This window comes from Anolis carolinensis, chromosome 3, assembly GCF_035594765.1.
Source record: "Anolis carolinensis isolate JA03-04 chromosome 3, rAnoCar3.1.pri, whole genome shotgun sequence".
Taxonomy (NCBI): domain Eukaryota; kingdom Metazoa; phylum Chordata; class Lepidosauria; order Squamata; family Dactyloidae; genus Anolis; species Anolis carolinensis.
In genome coordinates, this window is record NC_085843.1 from 120,683,721 (window position 1) to 120,704,752 (window position 21,032).

At 38.7% G+C, this 21,032-nt stretch overlaps 1 protein-coding gene across 5 annotated transcripts in view; it reads left to right on the plus strand.

Moving 5' to 3' along the window:
- The window catches only part of cars2 (cysteinyl-tRNA synthetase 2, mitochondrial), a 50,939-nt gene that overhangs the window by 19,169 nt on the left and 10,738 nt on the right, over window positions 1-21,032 (plus strand). For 3 of the 5 annotated variants that reach the window (XM_016992312.2, XM_062975457.1, XM_016992313.2), the window contains 9 exons: window positions 846-929; window positions 2,468-2,597; window positions 6,054-6,187; window positions 6,811-6,875; window positions 10,560-10,626; window positions 12,362-12,500; window positions 16,076-16,199; window positions 18,870-18,971; window positions 20,277-20,540. In XM_016992312.2, coding sequence (XP_016847801.1) covers window positions 846-929; window positions 2,468-2,597; window positions 6,054-6,187; window positions 6,811-6,875; window positions 10,560-10,626; window positions 12,362-12,500; window positions 16,076-16,199; window positions 18,870-18,971; window positions 20,277-20,540 — 1,109 coding nt within the window. The remainder of the gene's footprint in view (window positions 1-845; window positions 930-2,467; window positions 2,598-6,053; window positions 6,188-6,810; window positions 6,876-10,559; window positions 10,627-12,361; window positions 12,501-16,075; window positions 16,200-18,869; window positions 18,972-20,276; window positions 20,541-21,032) is intronic. The other 2 variants (XR_010004358.1, XM_008106998.3) reach the window with 1 other exon arrangement.

Sequence of the window (21,032 nt, forward strand, 5' to 3'; positions counted from 1 at the left end):
GATGTTACCTTGCTCTTCACATTTGGTTCATGGACAGGCCAATTCCACCCCCCCCCCCTTAATATTGATCTGTGTTGGTTGTGGAGAGAATGAGCTGCCTTTGAATCACATTTCCAAACAAGGGACTGTAGCAGATTTCCCTGTTTAGTATCAGTCAGAACCTGAAAATAATTAACCTTTCAAAATAATTAATTTCCATTCTTTGTTGAAGCTACAGAAAGTTATTTATTTTCATTACTTATATCAGTGCTTAAAGAGTTAACTAATTGCATTTCATGTGTACTCTTTATTAACTTCACATTACTGCAGGAGGCAGGCTTCTCTTATACGTGATAAGTGTATGGCACAGTAATTGAGAAATTTCTGTCAAAATGTCTATAGAGTGTATTTTAGGACAAAAGAAAAAGGAGTTTGTTCACCTTGCTTTATATATTGGATTGTTGGATTGTTAAGTATTGGCAGCCTATAATTGTATAGGTAATGTTAAAGAATGATGCATGCTGCTGTCCTAAAACATCTGGAAATCTATATGATTCTCACTCCTGCTTTAAAAAGAAGACTGGGAAATGTTGCTTGTGCCACCAGCAAAGCAACTTTGATTTTATTGTACCCTTGCTACAGAAAGTATAATGACCCACAGTAACTCAAAATAAATAGTTATGTTAAGTATAAATTCTGACCCAAGTACAGGATGCTTTATGTGGTGAAAAGAACCAGCTCCCCATAGCTGCTGGCACAGGTGGATTGTGTGGTACCTAGATAGTGTTGAGGAATTTTTGGATTGCGCCATTTACCAGCAAGTAACATTAACTTTATAACAAGTCCAAACTGTTTACTTCCAACAGGTAATGTTTATTTTGATGTCCGTTCTAGGGGAGAAAGATACGGAAAATTGGCAAATATTTATCCTGATGCTCAAGAAGAACCAGGTATGAAATTGAAGATGTGAACCTGAATCTGATTGCTTGCTTAATGTGCTAATTTGAGGTTGCATTAAACTAGAATATATCTGAAATTTGCTGCTGTATGATACACTTCGTGTTGATAGATGTTTGAGGCAAACAATATATTCTGGAGACTTTCCCTGCATTATAAACAAATGCTGCAATGCATACAAGGTATTTAAACAGTAACTGCGTAAAGTGCGGTAGACAAATTCCAGAGGTCACTCCATCAACAAACCCCCAAATCTGAAAGCAAAAATTTACTCTTCGCAACTCTTTTCCTCTTCCAATAGTCTATTTAGCTGCATGATCTTCCCTCTACCATTTTATCCCAACCCCCACCCCCAAAATCCAAAACAAAACTGTAAGCAGCATGTTCTGAAAACAAATGCCTTACAATTGGTTAGGAGGCCAAAATGGGTCTTTGAGGCTGCAGCCAGTAGATTTTTGGAGGGCATTTTTCCTGGTTGCAAATATTTTTGAAGTGTTGAGGGTTGTTGTAAGTCTTGGAGTACATGAAGCTCGCACAATTTCTTTTTCCTGGTGTAAGGGCATGGTTCTATTAGGGTTCTATCATGTTGGGAATCACTCACATGCCAGTCTTTGTAGAAGGAAAATTCCTTTCCAGGAATCTACATGTCACCGTTTTAAGTCTATATAAGATGTCAAAGTTTTTCCGTAATAAAGGATGCCTAGGGGACACTATGCAGCAGTGTCTCTCAGGCATCCTTTATTCTGGAATAACTTTGATTTAATGCCCGGATTTAAAATAATTACCAAGCAAGTGGAAGGAAAAACCTTTGGTTCGTAGTTGCTATTGTAATCATCATGCTGGCTTGGTGAATTTACAGTCTGATCTCAGACAATTCCCATAGTGACTTACCTGGTTTGAGGAAATTTTGGAAATTGTATTCCAAAATGTAACTTGTCCAAATGCTGAGTCTTAATTTGGTATAAATCCAGGGCTAGGTGTATCGGCTATGCAACATAATATAGTAAAATCCAAAAAGAAGTGCAACTTGTATCAGGTCAACCAATTGTGCACAATATATTATGCAAGCTTTCAAATCTCATGAGTAGTTGTTGTTAAAAGTTATTTTAAGGCTAAGAGGGGTGAAATACGACTGGTATAAATCAGTTTTCCATTTCCTTCACCAATACCTTGCCTTTTGTCTACTCATTCATTCAGTGGATGTCTAGATTGTCATGATTTTATTCTGAGTTCTATAATGAGATAATAAGGGTTGAATCACCACCATCACAAAGCAGTGTAGAATATTGCAGTACAGATCTTACAGTAATTATTTCACAATGTGATGCAACATGCTTAATGTTTGTAACATACGGACATGCGTCATTCTAGTTAAGTGTTTGTATTCAGGGTGCACACTTCTTCCTACACCAGAGTGTTTTCAGTGCAAGAAAAAAAACATGGTGTATGTAGTGTTTATGCTGCGGAAATGCAGTCATCTTTTTATTTTTAACTTCATCTTCACTGACACATTACCCCTTGTTATTGACAGTGGATAGTGATAAGTCCCATGTGAAGGATTTTGCTCTTTGGAAGGCAGCCAAACCTCAAGAGATGTGCTGGGATTCACCCTGGGGCAAAGGGCGGCCTGGCTGGCACATTGAATGTTCAACCATATCCAGGTAAGCTAGTCTGAAATCTTCCTCCTTGTTTCTTTTTCAATATAGAGTAGGGAGCTGCAACAGAGCCATTACACCTTCAGTACAGTGTGCTCTTTCCTCCAAATCTTACATCATATTTCCTTTTAAAAGGCAATTTAATTTTCATTTGTAATGGAGAAATGTTTGTTATTTTTTAAATAGTATATATAGTTATATATATTTATTATTTATATAATATTTATATATTTATTATGTGTGTGTTTGCATATGTATATATACATCCCACTTTTCTCAAAAATGAGACTTGGGGCAGCTTTCAAAGTTAAAACCAATACAGTATGGTTGAAGCACCAAATACATAAGTAAAACCTTGCAAGCAGTCATGCAGTTGACTAATCCAAAATTTAATCTCTTTAAGACAAATACATTAAAAGACCAACCCTAGAGTTTAATTCCTTTAAAGTAAATTAATTAAAAACAGATGATAAAAATCAGCAAAACGCACTCTATTAAAATTCCTAACAATCTGCTGCAACAGGAAAGTTTTTGCTTGCCATAACATAAATCCCTAAGATGCTTGGGAGTAGCCCCCAAGAAAAGTCATTTCTGTATTCACACCAAATGTGCCTGCGGAAGTGATAGGACTGAGACTAATGCATTTCTACAAAATCCTAGAATCTTTGCTGTTGTTATGTGGCTTCAGGTAATCTCTGATTTATGGCAATACTAAAGTAACCTTATCGCTGGGCTTTCTGAGACTTCCCCAAGTGGATTTTCATGGCTAAGGGGCAATCTATTGGTCTCCAAAGTCATAGTTCAACATCCTAACCTCTGTGCCACAGCCTCAAATAGGAAGGTATGTCCAGCCAATATCCTGGATCTGAGCTATATAGAGCTTTATAGCTCAAAATCAGGACTTTGAATTGTACCTAGAAATGGACTGGCAGCCAGTGGAGTTGTTACAATCATAGAGTCATATGCTTCCCATAGACATCACTGGAGCTCAACTGAAATGCCTATGAGCTTTTCAAAAGCATGCAATCCAAAGAGGATGTAAATAGTGTGCATAGCTCTTTTGTGTGCATATGTGTGTTTTAGGATCCACCAACCCAGTGTTAGCTGACTGACAGCCACTGGATTGTCAGAAGGCAACAATAAGGAGATCTATTTATTGGTTTTGAGAGACACCAAGCCATAAACTGTGGTCTGTAATGTGATTGTAGGTTTGTAGAAGTAGGGACATGCTTAGGGAAATTTTAGGACCCTTCTCTTTAAGCTGTGGGTGCCAACCCCAAATGGGGTCCTCAAAGTATTCTGAACACTACCCATTTACGCAAATCTGTTTGCAACAATGTGCAGTGTTTACAGCGGAGTCTGCAGAAAATGCATCAGCTGTACTCCACAAAAAGGAAGTCAGCCTCTTTAGTAAGTCTGGCAAATGCTGATTTATTGCCAATAAATGTTTGATTTTTGTATATATTTTATATACCTATATAGCTAGGATCACATAAAAATGTCTCTGGTTGAAAGCGCTTGCAAGTAGAAAAGTTTAAGAAGCCAAAGCCCTTCTCTCAGGGATATGATGGTGAATGCTGAACAAAGAAACCAGTTTCTTTTGCATCCCATGTATTTCTGCTGACAAAACAATGATGAAGATGAGAGGAAAGGGTTTCTAGGTGGCAGGCAGATTTCTTAGTGATAACAGAAAAAATATAAACATGGTAGTGCCATCATAGATATAAAATAATTTCAGATACTCATTAAGTATCCTTTTACTGAAGAGTCAATTAAACAGTTATGGTCCTCCATGGGTAGTCTTGCTTTATCACTTGACAAGCTGGAGTTGGTTGCAAAACTATGATTTTTAGAACTTACAATAATAATAAACTGTTTAAAGATAACAGCAGAGCCATCTAGAGGCAAATGGAAATACTGCAGCATCCAAGGAAATAATAGTCCAAATTCGTATGGTCTCTTGAAATACAGTAGAGTCTCACTCATCCAAGCCTCGCTTATCCAAGCCTCTGGATAATCCAAGCCATTTTTGTAGTCAATGTTTTCAGTATATCGTGATATTTTGGTGCTAAATTCGTAAATACAGTAATTACAACATAACATTTATCCGTATTGAACTACTTTTTCTGTCAAATTTGTTGTATAACATGGAGTTCTGATGCTTAATTTGTAAAATGATAACCTAATTTGATGTTTAATAGGCTTTTCCTTAATCCCTCCTTATTATCCAATTTATTCGCTTATCCAAGTTTCTGCCAGCCCGTTTAGCTTGGATAAGTGAGACTCTACTGTATGTGGAAGAGAGAAACCATGCACATAGGCCTCCCATTCCAGCTTCTCTCACCAATTGCAAATTGTTATTTTGAGTCCCAGACAGTTTGCCTTGAAGCCCACATTGCTGTTAAATTTGACTGTGGCAAGTTAAAGACCAAATCACTGCACTTCTGCAGTGATGTCTATATGGTCCTCGAAAGAGGGAAATAATATATTTGTGACAAACTGACATTTATATTTTATCCTAACTTTTTAAAATTCAGATTTTAAGTACTTTACATAAAGGAATAGGTGGGTATGAATAAGGGGGGAAAAAGAAAGAAAGAGAAAAAAGAAAAAAGTGTGAAAGGCTAAATGGGGAAAGGAGAAAAAGTGAGAAGGGATAGTGAGGGTAAGATTGGTCTTCTGTTTTCTACTCTTCGCGGTTATATTCAAATTGTCTATTCTTATTTGTTGGTCTCCATTTTAATTTGAGTCCCCGGGCTTCTCCTTTTTGTTTCTTTTAAGCCATTGCTGAATTTCTATATGCTTCGTATTTTTTCCAATCTGCACTCTTTATTGGTTTGCCTCAGTTTTCTTTCATTAAGTATGTTACTCTGTCCGTATCATAAATTTTACCCTAACTCTTGATACTGCACTGTAACCTAGAAATTAAGAATGCCAGTCTGTCAGCTGTTTATCTTGAATGTCTTTCCTGTACAGCTTTTTAATCTGTTCCTTTTTATGCTAATTCAGCTTGAGATCAAAGCAAATTGATAAAGTGCTGCAATCTGTCTGCTTTAGTAACAAAACATAGAGTGACTTTATTGATGCATATATTAAAAAGGAACAATTAACTTATGTATTTAAAAAGAAAATAAAGCATGTGAACTTTGGGTACTTTTAATACCATCAATAGTGTCCTTTAGATTCTTATGCAAATATTTTGGTAGTTTTCAAATCCAACAAGTTTGCTTTCAGGGAGAATGTGTTTCATATTTTGCAAATGGTAAGTGTGGGCAGATGCTGTAATAGTATGAATCAGCTCCAGCCTTGGCTCCTAATTCTTCATCACAACCAAGAGTTTGGGTTTATTAGTCCTGTTAGGACTAATTTATTTCCTATTTATGTTTATGAACATTTCTGTGATTCTGGTTAGTCCAGGCTGGCGAGCTCTCTCTCTTCAATTATTGAATATTTCTGTTTCAGTTTAGTGTTTGGAGGACACTTAGATATTCACACTGGTGGGATAGATCTTGCGTTTCCCCATCATGAAAATGAAATTGCTCAATGTGAAGTTTATCATCAGTGTGACCAATGGGCAAATTATTTTTTACATTCTGGTAAGATACAACTTAAATAACCCATTTTACATTGTAATACCTTTTTAAAAAATTGACCATATTTCTGTTTGTGTATCTCAAGGTCTCAAGGTCCAAGCCACTCTTATGAATTGTCCACACAGATATTTTTCCAGGTTTTTACATGGGTTATATAATGCCAGGATAACATCTGAGGGCATAACTTTGGGGAGTATTTTTATTCTTATCCCTTTCTCACCCCGAGTTTTAACTTAGTGTTCATGCGGCCCGCCCTTGTTATATTGCTTTCTTGACTTTGTGTTGTACTGTACATTATTATCTATTGTATTGTTTAATTGTATTATGATATGTTGTTTTTATATTTTGTTATATTGTATTGTCCTGGGCATGGCCCCATGTAAGCCGCCCCGAGTCCCCGTTGGGGAGATGGTGGCGGGGTATAAATAAAGTTTTTTTATTATTATTATTATTATTATTATTATTATTATTATTATTCCTTTCCTTAAATGGACTATGTATCACTGTTGGTGTTTTCTCACCCTTTTTCCTTACATTCTGGGGAGCAGTGGAATGAGCTATCTCACTTGGTTTTCCATTTGAAAGTTAATAAACAAAATAAAATCAACTCGCTTTTGTTGTTTCAGGACATCTACATGTTAAAGGGAGTGAAAAAATGTCAAAATCACTCAAAAACTACATTACTATTAAGGTACTATAAACTACTGTGTTTCATTTTACACTCAAATTCATCTAAGCTTCAAAGGAGATTGTGGGGAAAACAAGAGGTTACTGTATTATATGTTTAATTCTTTGAAGCCTTTTGCTGTGAGTGGGCTTTGAAAACAATTTGTTGTATTTGTGTTCTGTTCTTACTCCAAAGAGCTCATGGGTTGCCTCTGCTTCCCTACTATTTTATCCTTTGAGTTGCAGTATTACACCACAGTGCTTTGCAAAAGTATTTACCTTCATTTGGCTTTTCCACGTTCTGTGATGTTACAGAACATCTGTGATGTTACAACCTGGAATTAGGATGGATTTAATTGGATCTAATTACTACTTGATATACGGAAGATGCTCATCACTGAAGACGTAAAATATTTTTACTGCGGCACAGAAGTTAAGTCAGTAAAAACAAACTGGCACTTTGTTGCATAAATATCAACCTCCCGAGTTAATAGTTGGTAGAAGCACCTTCAGCAGCAGTACAGCATTGGATTGACTCAAGAATTGGAGGCTCCGTTTTGATCTGTGAGGATCCTCCAATTGTTATCTATTCTTTCATGGCCAAATTGCTCTAGGTCCCCGTTTGTCAGTTTGGATGGCTGCTGCTGATGCACTGTAAAAAAAAATCAGAACCTTCCAGATACATGTACAGTCAATCTGAGATCATGTGGCCATGGAATTGCACCGAGAAGATTTCTGGAAGCAGTTGATTCCGCCAAAGATTATTTAGGTGTGTCACAGCAAAAGGACTAAATACTTTTCAGTTTACAAGTGTTACGTTACTCAACATTGGGGCCACTAAGAAAATATTTTTTATCCTCAAGTACTAATGTTCTTCACAGTCTCAAGTCCATGGGTACAGATATTTTGTACCTTTGCTGGCAAAGTGATAGCATTGGCAGCAAAATCCATTACAGTTCCACAAAAATCTGGAAAACTCAGCGGAGGGTAGAGATAGTTCTCAATGCATTTTTGTAATGCTCTTGAGTTGCTAAAAATCAGTCTTAGAACTTGAGGGCAGAGCAAGTATTTAAAGCTGGCATGGGCAAACTTCGGCCCTCCAGGTGTTTTGAACTTCAGCTCCACAATTCCTAACAGCCTACTGACTGAATTAAAGTTTCAGTCTTTTTTAGCCCAGGGATGCATCTGTACAGTATAATTAATACATCACTTAACTACTATGTTTCAATTCTTGCTCATAGAGTAAATGATGGATACTTTTTCTTTTACAACCATTTCAATCCTCTCTTGAAGTGGAGTTTCAGTCCACTGATCCAGACTTGTTCTTGTTGAATCATGAGAATGCTTTCCCTTATGAAAATTCACAAAAGAACTGTTTTGCTTTTTGTTTTCCTGATTTGGAAATGAGCAGATTCCAGACACCTACTGGGGCACGCTTTCCCCCTTTCTAAGATTGTGCTAAATAGTTCCAGTCAAGCTGTTTGGTTTTTTTAAGTCTTCGTGATCTTCTCATCTAAAGTTTAATCAAATTCACTTATTGGCAGAAATCTATATATTTCTCCATCCATTTTGTCTTAAGAAAGGAGATAAAGCATACAATGTTGTTTATTGAATTAAATGGAAAGAGTGGTCTGAGAAATGGTACGACAGTAGAGAGATCAATTTTTCATATCTACCATAAAGCAATGTAGATACTGTATATATCAAATTCAACTCTAGGTTTGGATCCTTGGAGCTGGTTTTCACAACACAAAACACCAAGGGACTGGGAGAACCTTGGCTGTGGTTATATGGTGGAAATATTCACTCTGTCTTTCACTGAGCTGTTGAGTTTTGTAGAAATCTGAGTCTTATATAACTCTGACATACTGTCAAGACCCAGGCTACAGAACACCAATAACCATGCGCAGAGGCCAGATTCTATCTAATATCTTTATTAAAGGAATATATAAAGTCAATAAAAACAAGTGAAGAATATAGTTCAGAAGTAGACCTTTCAGGAAAGGTCAAATATAGTCCAGGAAAATAATGTCCAATATGTGATATTAGAGTCCAAAGTTATAATCCATTAACCGAAACACACACTTTGCCAAGCAATAGTGTGGGGAGATGACAAGGTCTTTTAGTCCATTGAAGCTTGACAACAAGGCTGGAAAACAAACTAGATTCTTGGCTAGACAAGACTTGATACGAGGCAAACAAGAAGCAAGAACAAGGTCCGTGGCGAGGTCCGAGGCAAAACGTGAAACAAGGCAGGCTTGGAACTTGGTCCTGGAAACAAGGAACTGGGGTTACGAAGTCCACACACGATCTCACTCCTCAAGCTGACGAGTTGACTCCGCAAGGTTTCCCTTGCGGCAAAACACCTAAATAGGGTCTCGTTTCCCGCCAGAAGAACACTTTCCCTGGAGAAACCCAACTCTGTCCAGATGCATGACTCCTTAGAATTTCCCAAGGGAAGCAGACCTAATCAGCTAGTTGTTTGGCTGCGATTCTGAGGCTCCGGCGATTAGCCTCCCTGGCTCCTCTATCTCTATTATAATTGTCCTTTCGGGAAAACGGGGGAGAATTCTGCCCAAGGCTTGTTTGGCTGACTTCTTGAGGGCAAACATCCTCCAGGTGCAGGGGCTCCGATTCTGGCTGAACCGGTGGAAATCCCATGTTTTCCTCCTCGTCTGCCACAATAGTACTAGGAACAGGACTACAAGGCCCATGAGACATCACACATACACACATTTTAATGCCATAAATATTAGCCCTGTTTCTGGGTATATCTGACCTGCAGATTCCAATAATGGAATCATTTTCCTCCTATCAGCTTTAGTTTTTGAGATACAGATGCCATCTACCAGTTGCCATCTGCTCGCCCATAGAAAATCAGGATGACCATATTTAACAAACTAGAGTTGATGCAGTCTATCCAATACAATATTCTGAATCAACACACCAAAGAACACCAAGAACAGGCCTAAAAACCAAGACACCCAAGAATTTTTTTGCTGTTGGGCGGTATAATCTCATAAAATGTTTCTGAATGCAAAGATAACAGATACTAGACAATGGGAGTATATAAATAATATAGGAACCCTCTGCATATTTATCCATGTTGTAGCTTTTGAATGCAAATGTTTCTGCAGCCATGAGAACTAAAAGCTTACTTTATTAATTTCTGAGTGAATCAAAATTCCTTATCAATGTACCAATATTTTTCATACAATTGTTCAGGTGGTGATCAGGAGGAAACATCAATAAGAAGTCTGAAACAGCAAAATAATGGGAGTTTTAAGGAATGTAGAAAGACTGGATATAGTGTGTTAGAGAATTATTCCATTGGAAACTAGGAGCCCTGCCTCAAACCCCATACAGCAGGCATGGGCAAACTTCGTCCCTCCAGGTGTTTTTAACTTCACTCCAGAAATCCTAGTCAGCTTACTGGCTGTTAGAAATTGTGGGAATTGAAATCCAAAACACCTGTAGGGCCAAAGTTTGCCCATGTGTGTCTTACAGTCACAGACCTGCAAATAAATTATCTGTGGGACTTTTGGCTTCCCTCCCCAATGAAAAATTGGATCCATGCTACATTTTAATGTGAAACGTAGGATTCCTGAAGCCTTTTCATGCTGTAGCTGATGTTCTTACTGATTGTGCCATCATTGGTAGTAGAGCAAGAGTTAGCATTTATTTCTTCTTATATTCTCTTATCTTTTAGGATTTCTTGAAGGAGTTTTCATCTGATCAGTTTAGAATGCTTTGTTTGCGGAGCAGATATAGGGCAGGTAAATAAAATTTCTGTGACTTAGAGACAAGACTTTATGATTCATGGTATCATTGTAAGCACTTGTATCTTCATCTGTCGGGTAGCCATGAATGGCTGTTTTTGTATCAGATAGTTTTTTTGGTGGGGAAAAAATTGTAATTTTGAAGGTAACCTGAGTACATTTTAATTTTTTTTTAATAATTCTTAAAATTTAGTCCTGGGTTAACTGGCTGGGTGGAAAGATCTCAAGTTAAATTTTCGCAGTATCTGTTATGAAGTATTTTAAGGGGCAATGTGTATATGTCTTTGTGCAAGAGAAAGAGAGACAGAGATGCATACAAACAATAATAATAACTTCATTTTTGTATCCCGCCTCCATCTCCCTGAAGGGACTCAGGGCGACTTAAATGGGGACAAGCCCAACAAACAACAAACGGGCAGGTCCAAGTTCACCCAGCAAGTTACATAGTGAAGTGGATACTTCTCAACCAAAGTCTAACAAATATGGCCTACATCATACTAGGATTTTTAGAAAATATATGTTTATTTTGAAAAAATTGGGTTTTGAAAAAATTACTATTTATATGCACTATCAATTTTGAGAAGATCTGCAGTTTGTGAATCATTTGAAGAGATCTTTGCTTTGGTCGAGAAAGAAACGTTTTTGTTTCACTTTCAAGCAGCTTCTAGTCTGTACGCCAGATTAAGAGGACCCCAGTCTTGTACAGGGTCATTTTAAAACTAGATTTACTGTGTTCAATACATTTTGTATATCTGAAGAAAGTCCATATACAATATCTGAAGTTATCTTAAATAGGAATTGAGTGGTCCATGTCTTACTGGATCAGACCAAAATCTGCCTAGCAAATGCTATTTTGTTATCCGCTGAGCAATTCATCACACTCTCCTCTCAAGGATGGGCAACCTCTTTTAGACAGAGAAATGTGCTCAATTTTAGAGTAATTTTGGGAAGATGCAATCTAGTGGTGGATGGCATCACAGCCAAAATGTAGGGGCAGAAATGCTGGTATAATTCAGCATAAATGGTTCCTTTTAGTAAATTATAATAGTTGACTTTTTAGAGTGGAGTTGAAATATTGAAAGCTGGAGAGTGTTCAGGTATCTATTGGTTATATAGAGGAGACAATTCTACCAGATGTTCATCAAGCAACCAGGTGATATGTAATACCTGTTAAATTTCCCTCTTCTACACAACAATTTAAAGTGCAGGAGCCCTTTCTAGTTTTCATTCTGACAATTCTATTTAAAATGGGAAGGAAACTTAAACAGGCACAGTACTGGGGAAATACTGAAGATTAGTATCATACAGAAGAAGATCTGACCTTTAGCAATCTCAGAGGTTCAGATCTGGTGCCTCTTCTGTCGATCCCAGTTGGCATTGTATAACATTAGGAAAAATAAACAACTACAGTTCCAATGTTGTTGTTTTTTTGGTATGAAATAGGACTCCCGTCCAGCCACACAACCACTTGTTCCATTTTCTTTATTCACATTCTTCATCCAGAAATGACCAGAGCAGAAATGTGGTGAATACAGTTTCACTTTTATGTAAGCATTGTTTGTGTTTAATAATTGTCATTGTGTGCCTTTAAGTCATTTTCCCCCTCATGGTGACCCTAAAGCGAACTTATCATGCGGTTTTCTTGGTAAGATTTGTTTAGGGGTGATTTGCTTTTGCTGAAGGTTTAGTGTTACCTTATGTGACTGAAGATATATATCTGTTTGTATTTAAGGTATAGAATACAGTGATGACCACATGAGCGAGGCAAAGAGCATCCTTCAGATAATCTATTTTTTTCTGAGTAGTGTGAATGCCTACATGAAAGGACAACTTCTCTGTGAAGACATTAGAGAAGATGTACTGTGGGAAAGGTGAGTGATGGTTGATTTTGCCATGTATGTGTGTGGTTTGCTTGGTGTATCCATGCAGCTAACAGGAGTTAGTTCTTTAGGCACTCAAGTGATCAGATGCCATTACTTTTTAAAAAGTAATGGGTATCTTTTCCTCATATGGGGGTGCATTTTACCATTTCTGTGTCTTGCTGGTATAGTTCTGGTCTAGAATAGATATATTAGCAATGATTGTCCAAGTTTTGCCGAATACACATATCTGCTGGGAATGCATTTCTAGACCTGAGACCATGGTGAACCCTACATCTGTTCTAACTGATAATACAATAATCCTTTGCAAAAAAAAATCCTTATTCAATGCTAGCAAAAAGCATGCAGCTTTGCAGCCACATTTAAAATGTTCTATTCCCCTTGTTTTTATTTACCAGAGTTGTCATCTTTATTGTTAATTAGCCCAAACTGTTTTTTGTTTTAATGATTTATAGAGTGAATCCAAGCATATCATGAATCAATCATATATCATTTCTATTGATTCATGGTGGGCTCATGAATCAAAATCTGTTATATCCTATTAAAAGACAGCCATATTCCTTTGGATATCAGCTTCTGATTGTGTATAATTTTCCTCTCAATAACACATAAGTCTCTCATATTCCTCAAGAATAGATTTACCTTTCCTGAATGTAATATAATATATTATCTTCAATAATGTTTATATCATCCACATTTTAATGATTTCTTTAGCTTCCAATAATTTGTTGGCTAGTGAATGACATATCTGCTGTGGTAGAACTGTCAGTCTCAATCCTGGTAGAGATTCCCATTGTGCAGTTCCAAGATCAATTACTACTTCCACTTCCAGAAAGGTGAGATTCCTCCCATTTCTTTAAATTTATGTTGTGGAAGCTATTCACCAGATAAAAATAACTCACGCATTCATGTCTGCGTTTTTACGATTCCTTGCAACAAAACATAGGAACTTGACTTTGGAGGGTGAAGGGTTCTTAACCCAGATCTCTTCCTACAATTTGTTTGAATCTGGGCAGGGAGTAGCCACATTGAAAGCATCAAGACTGAATAGGGTGCGTGTTGGTAAGCTACAGATGCTGGGAAGGTTGCCATCTCCCATGTTTCACGCTAAATGTGGCTAGCTACACCTGGATTTAAATATAAACCTACTGCCATCATATATAGTTTGGCCCTCAGAGTATTTAGAACACAGAGCACAGAATGTGGGTGTCAGCCATTTGAAAGTTCCTTTTTTTAAAAAGGAATTATTGCTATTGTAGTGCCAAATCTCCCCCCCCCCCCCCGCCCCCTTGCAGGTACTATCTTCCTATTAATCTTGCTTTCACCTCAGCACTCACAACAGAGCATGAACCAGCACTTGAACTATATGAACCATGTTTTTCCTTCTTTGTTTAATGAGTATGTACATTGAGCAACTATATAAGTAACTAAAAAGGACATTATTTCATTTGCAGTTAAAATTAAATTACAATTATAATGTATTATGCTACGATTTTCTGTTAGGGAAAGCTCCCAAAAATACAGCAGAGCATCTAAAAATACAAAAATGGGATATTTATAGTTGAGCATTCAGCTCACAGCAAGCAAAGCGTGAAGTGTTGTGGCCGGAAAAAATTTAGAGCTTAGGAGGCAAACATGCAGAGTTCAATCTTTACAATTACAAAAGGGTTATTTACAAAAATAATAACTACATTTCTTAATAGTAAAGAACTGGGTCTGAGCTACTCTAACTCCATCTCTCTAGGGTTCAAAAGAGGGAAAAATCACCAAGCACTACATCTCTCCTGACACACAAGCAGAGAGAGATCTCAATACACACAGCACTCACTAAGATGTAAAAGTAGAAGTCCAAAGACAAAAGAATGGGAATGAGAGCAGAAACAGAGCGGAGAGAAGAAATAGATACATTCCAACTGTCATTCAGGAGACGAGAGAAGAAATTTCCCTCCGCCTATTCTAAAGCTAACTCTTCCTCATTGAGGACTGCAGACTTGGGCAGTGTTGAACTCCAACATATTGCACATATAGCTTGATTACTTCCAAAGGAACTAATTTACAAGTAACACACTATTGGTGACTGTTGTTGTTACCTTGAAGCCTTGGCATGTACAAGATGTATTGGAAGAGCAAACTGAATCTTGCGGTGGAAGACGACAGAGAAGGAAAGTATGTCAGCAAGGACTTCTCTCTTGAGAACATTGACAGAAGAAGATAATTGCCTATCACTGACAAGTCTACCCAGTAAAAGGATATCCACCATAGTGGCCAGCATCTCTCACCTTAGTCTTGCCATATCAAAGTGGTAGCTTGGTGCAAGGAATTTGGCTTAGACAGAGAAACGTGTCAGATTGAATCCTCACTTAGAGGTAGAGCAGACCTGTTCAAATAAATGGAAATTTTTCCTCTGTGAGTATCTTAGTCCTGCTGGCTAAGTCTAGTGTAATGCAGTGATATGAATTTCTTCTGTGACCACTTGCATAATAAGAACTTCAACTGTTACTCCCATTGGTTTAGTCTGGAAAATGTGCATTCTCTGGCATGTGGACTTGCATGACCTCGGTGACATAATTGGACACGAGCCATCGTTATCCTGTGCCTTCAAGTCATTTCTTACTTTTAGTGATTTATGGCAAATCTTTCACAAGGTTTTCTTGGCAAGATAATTTCAGAGGAGATTTGCTATTACCTTCCTCTGAGACAGGGAGCATGGCTTGCCCAAGATCACATGGCGAGTTTTTGTGATTGAACAAGCTCTCCCAAAAATGGTTAACTCTGTGTCCAGCTTACAGCAGCTCCAGAGGGATCTTGATAGGAATTTGTAAAGTGAGTTTCAAATGTTACTAGCTTTGCATGAAAAAAAAGACTGGTACCAAATGGTAGAGTTTCATCTTGCTTAGCTATAAGTTTACTAACGAATATTATCTGTTCGTTGTTGAAGGCTTTCATAGCCAGAATCATTGGGTTGCTGTGAGTTTTGTGGGCTCTATGACCATGTTACATAAGAATTCTGACGTTTTGCCTGCATCTATGGCAGGCATCCTCAGAATTCCAGACAGAAAACAATCAGGGCCAGTTAACATCTCCTAACAAAGGATTCCCCTAGGCAGTAAGCAGCCAGTCCTTGAAGTTGTGGGGTCATTAAATGCTAATCAAGGTGGCCAATTGCTACATTAACACTTGTCTCAAACAGGCAAGAGTTCTTTCTCCCACTCTGGACCTTCCACAGATATATAAACCTCTCTTGCCTAGTTTTCTACAGACCTCACAACCTCTGAGAATGTCTATCATAGATGCAGACGAAAACATCAGGAGGGAATGCTTATGGAACATGACTATACAGCCCAGAAAACTCACAGCAACTGAACATTATCTGTTACTGAAGCTTGATCCAATCAGTTTTAAGCATATCTTTAACTTTCTCATAGTGAAGTCATTGATGCCTAACATGATAGTGTCCAAATAACAGTAAAAATCATATATTGTCCAACTACATTATGTTTTACCAGCAGATTAGTGCCTTATTTAATTTTTTTGCTTCTGTTGTTCTCTTCCTCTCCTTCTTCAAGACTTGCTCACACTAAAGCCGCCGTAAGGGCTGCCTGTGCCGATGACTTTGACACCCCCAGGGCTGTTGGTGCAATTATGGACCTCATTCACCATGGCAACAGACAGCTTAAGGCCGTCACTAAGGTAACCCATTAGGATGCAAAGATCAGAAAGCATAGTTGTCTACACCTCTGAACAGACAGATCAGTTTATTATTTGCTTAGGTGAAATAGAAAAGAAAAAGGGGCAGATTAAATTGCCTCCTATGGCTGAGGTTTATATAAACTGCCTTTCCAAGTAGTTAAAACCATACATACTCTTATCCTGCTTCAGAGTCTTGTTGTGTTGTATTTGTAGCATACTGGTGCTTCTGTGCTAGCTTTGCCCTTCACAATTTACACTGTCTGTGTGTGTTTATTCCTGAAGAGCCAGGCGACATGCCTTCCAAATACTTGTGTACATTTGCTCTTTCCCATTTTAGCAGCACTAAGTTTGGGTTTATTTTGTGGTAGGTTTGAAGGGAGGTCAGCATTAACCTTTGGGTGTAGCTGCAGTGCTCAGCTTTCAGATGGGAATAGAATAGACTGAAACTTGTCTCACTGCACCTGGAACTGGCTTTTTTAATGTGGCTGGTGGATATGTTGAATCATTCCCCCAGTTGCTCTGTCCATACACTCTGCTGGAACTGTGCTACAAGCAAGGAGATACCCCCACCCTGCCTCCTGTTGCTCCTTTAGGCTTTTTGGCCCCATTGTAAGACAAACCCTGTATCGAATTCCAACGGAAATGGCAGCAAGAAGCACTGTACCCGATCCTTTCTGGAGAGCAGCTTGGTGGATCCTGTGATGAGTAACAACAGAAAGAATGGGAGAAGAGATGGAACAGGCGGCTCCTGAACTTGGAAACCCAAACATCCACCTTCAGGCTTTATTCACCTCTCAGTTTGCCAAAGCCAAAGCAAAGCCTATCACCAGCAACCAAGGACAAACTGGGGTAGGACTGCTGGGAAGCCTGCCCGTCTTGCTTGCATCCAGATGACTCAACAACAGATGTGCGGCTGTTGATATGTGAGAATGGACAATGTATAGTCATCACTCAGCAAGGCTACAGCCACTCCGAGTAAATGTGTATCTCCAGAATAGCATAAACTAGGTGGCAAAAAAGCAGAGATTTGGCTGAAATGTAGGGATAGAATAGCAAGAGAGTGGAATTGGTTTTTGCAAAGCATCTTCTGGGTCTTTTATATAAGACATGGAAGAATGTCTTCTGGTTCATTAGTGTTTCCATCAGCCCCTTAACTCCCATCCGTAATAACTCTGTTGCCTTATTTATGAAATGAGATATGATATTCAGAAACTGCCAAATACTGTCTCGGAGGCCAAATTCCAATTAGTGTTTTGAAAACTAGTTTTGACCCTCCTAAGAGAAATTGGCTTCACCATGCTTTTCGATTTCCTGGGTTAGTCTTAAAAGGTCACATTCTACATGGCTGAATTCTTTATTTTAGTCTCACTATAAGATACAGTGGAATAAACCAAATCCCTACTGCTGTGGCTCATCAGTTTGTCTGAATGAGGCATGCATACACAATGATTTGTGATAGAAGAAAATAATCTAGCTAAGTTTTGGATTGGAGGGGGCCATGTCAAACCATGGTATATTTAGTCACTCAGTCAATATATATTTGTATGCAATCCATCATCTGCTGTATTATTATTTCCAATATCTTGCCTGCTGCTATATTGATTTCCTGGAAATGTGATCTTCACTAAGATATTTCTCCTCTTTCTGACTCCTAGTTAATCTTACATGAGGTCCATTTATATAATCAGAGCTGTATTATATAACTATGCGTGGGCCATTCCTTCTGTCCCTCCTCATTACCACCAGGATTACAAATAATATATAATATTTCACCCAGGCTACTTGTATTCCATACCAAGGGAAAGTTGATTTATGGAAGTCCCACAAACTACAAATCTCATGGTGTATGTATGCTTAGTTGCTTTCTTCGCCCAAGCTATTCTTTTGGGGAGTCAAGAATGCTAAACCTAGTTTCCTTGCCAGGGGAGGCCTAAGGCCTTTTGCAATTGCATACACACTTTCCCCTCGTTTCTAAGATCCATACACTTTCAGCTTTATCTTTGCAACCATATAAACCAGAGATGTGTGAAGTTCTTAAATTGAATGCTGCATTTTCCAATTCTAGACCTTGAATGCATGACTAGATTCCCTCCTTAAACGCAACTGAACAGAATCTTATCAATGGAAGACAGCTGTCCCTCTGAAAACTACTCATTCACAGCCTATTTATTCAGCTTTCCTTGCTTGGTTCTAACTCCTAGAAGCTATGTATTTGGCAAAAGTTGTGAGGAAAGAGTAAATGATCAGAAGCTTTGCAGGCCTTTCATTGGACCGTTCATTCATCCCCCACCCTTTGCAGTAATGAGAGCTATGAGGGGAAAAAACACAATGTTTCAAGAAAGCCACTTTCGGTGCCAAATATTGTCTATCCACATCAGAAATGCAGCTTACATTGTGCCCTGTTCACATACAGGACATATCTCATGCTTTTGAAACATTCTAGTGATATAGCTTTATGGCCAATTACTGCAGTTAAGAGTCTCTTGCTCTTAAAAAAGAAGTGGGTTTAGAAAAGGTTTCGGATAATGAGATTTCTGCAAAGCAGCTTTCTGCAAGCGGAGAATGGTTGCCTTTCATCTTTTGTTCATGTGCAGAGAGGCGTTGGTCACCATCATGAACTGTTACAGTTACATCATCTCTTTTATATGTGTTTGTGTGTCTCTTTGAAAGCAGGAAACTGGATCTCCTCGAAGTGCCATGGTATTTGGAGCCATTGTTTCCTATATAGTGGAATTTCTTAACACTGTTGGGATTGCACTTTCTGAAGGAGAGGTAAGGGACTTCTGTAAAAGTGTGTTCAGACTAAAGGCACACTCCAGGCTTCAAACAGACAGATTGCCTGGTCCTTCATGCTTTGGAGGAATTCTCCCATAAGCCCTTGTTTCCCTAGATAATAGTGTGTAGAAACATAGGAGGCTATTCTGCCCAGCCAAGCACTGTCTCTCCTCTCATCAGAAAGTATTTCTCCTGGGTCAGGGGCAGAAATCTGAGATCCTTCTCTCACCTCCTCCTCCTCCTCCTCCTCCTCCTCCTCCTCCTCCTCCTCCTCCTCCTCCTCCTCCTCAAGGACCTGAACTTTTAGCAAGCAACATTTATGGGGAACTTCCAGGTTCCTGTCTATACCATGTGTGGGCAACTGTTGGAGAGAGGTAGGAGCCAAATACCCTTAAAATACTTCCCATTTTCTTCTGCAGTTCCCTTGAAAATGGTAACAGGAAGTTTTGTTCCTGTCGTTATTTTGAGAGGGACTGCAGAGGAAATGAAAACCTAGGTATTTGATGCAGAAGGGATTTCTGGAATGCTTATGGAGGTTGGGGTGTTGGGGTGTGTGTTTGTACATTTGGGAGGCATTCTGCATGGTTTTGGGCAAAATTGCTTGAAAATTGAGCTGATTAAACTGATTAAATTGGGGACCTTGGGGGATAGAATAGATGGGGGGGCTTGAAAGGCCACAAAAAGGGGTACTGGAATCATCTGCGGTCCATAAGCAGCACTTCTTCCAACTCTGACGTACACAGTAAAATATGTACCCATATGGCCTTCCCTTTTCCTGCTCTAAATCAAGGCATCTTAAACCTTTTCCACTCGTGACCTTTCTGCCTGAGAAATGTTTTTGTGACCCTAGTTATATAGGTATATAAAATTGATAAAAAATCAAACATTTACTGAAAATAAATCAGCAGGCGCAAAGCTTTCTATACAGGCAGCTTTTCCTTTTTGTGTACAGCTGAAGCCATTTCTGCGGTTTCCTGTAAACACTGCTAACATTTCTGTAAATGCCTAGTGTTTGGAAACATTTTAATATTGTCAAATTTTGCAGGAATTGAGCCAAGGGGACCTCATTTGGGTCTGGACACATGGTTTAAGAAACCTAATTTAATGAAAGATCTAGGTTATTTGCCATGTCCATTGTTCCACACAAGGATTTTGTTATAGTTAAAGTGAGCCTTAGTTGCAGCTTGGGAATTCAGCACCTTGTTCCCTTGTGTGCCTACTGTACAAACCAGCCTTCTGGGTATATGCCTGTGTTTTTGCATGAATTGCACTGGGGTTTGATTTTTGCTGTATGACTTGCAGGTCACTCCCGAAAACAAACATTCAGCCATTCTTAGCAGCGTGATAGATGAATTGGTAAGCTTCCGAACCAAAGTACGCAATTTTGCACTTGCTGCACCTGAGGCAACTGGAGGAGATATGTCAGCTGAACATGCTGTCCCATCGAAAGAAGCAAAACAGCGACAGAAAGAGGAAAGACAGAGACTGTTGAAGGAGAGAGAGACCCTTCTGCAAGCATGTGATGACTTGCGTCAAGACCTATCTCTGTATGGCATCACTATAAAGGTTTGTCTCCCCATCTGCCCAGACGTTACTTGTTGGATACTTTGAGTCACCCTTGTAGGCTTGGATGACACAGACTTTGAAGCTACCTTTTTGTTTCATCTTGTGAACAGGCAGATCTTTCATTTTTGCATTCATTGAACTATTCTAACTGAATAGAAGGAACCGCGAGTCTACACGGAACCATCAATTTTTAATCAAAACAAGCTGCTTTTGTAAAGATGTGGCCAAAAGGTGGCTCCTCATGCTTATTTTTGTGCCCCTTCACCTTCAGATTACTCAGGCTACCTTTTTTCTGCTTCCCTTCTTCCCTCAGAATGAATTACCATATATACTTATTTCTAACTCAACCTCATGTATAAGTTGAGGGCAGGTTTTAGGCCAAAATGTTGGATTTTGGCCCAAAACTCTGTGGGCAAGTCAAGGGTAATTCTGAGAAAGGGGAAGGCACCAGTGCTGACTCAAGGATAGCTGCCTTTAGCCACCGCTGCTATT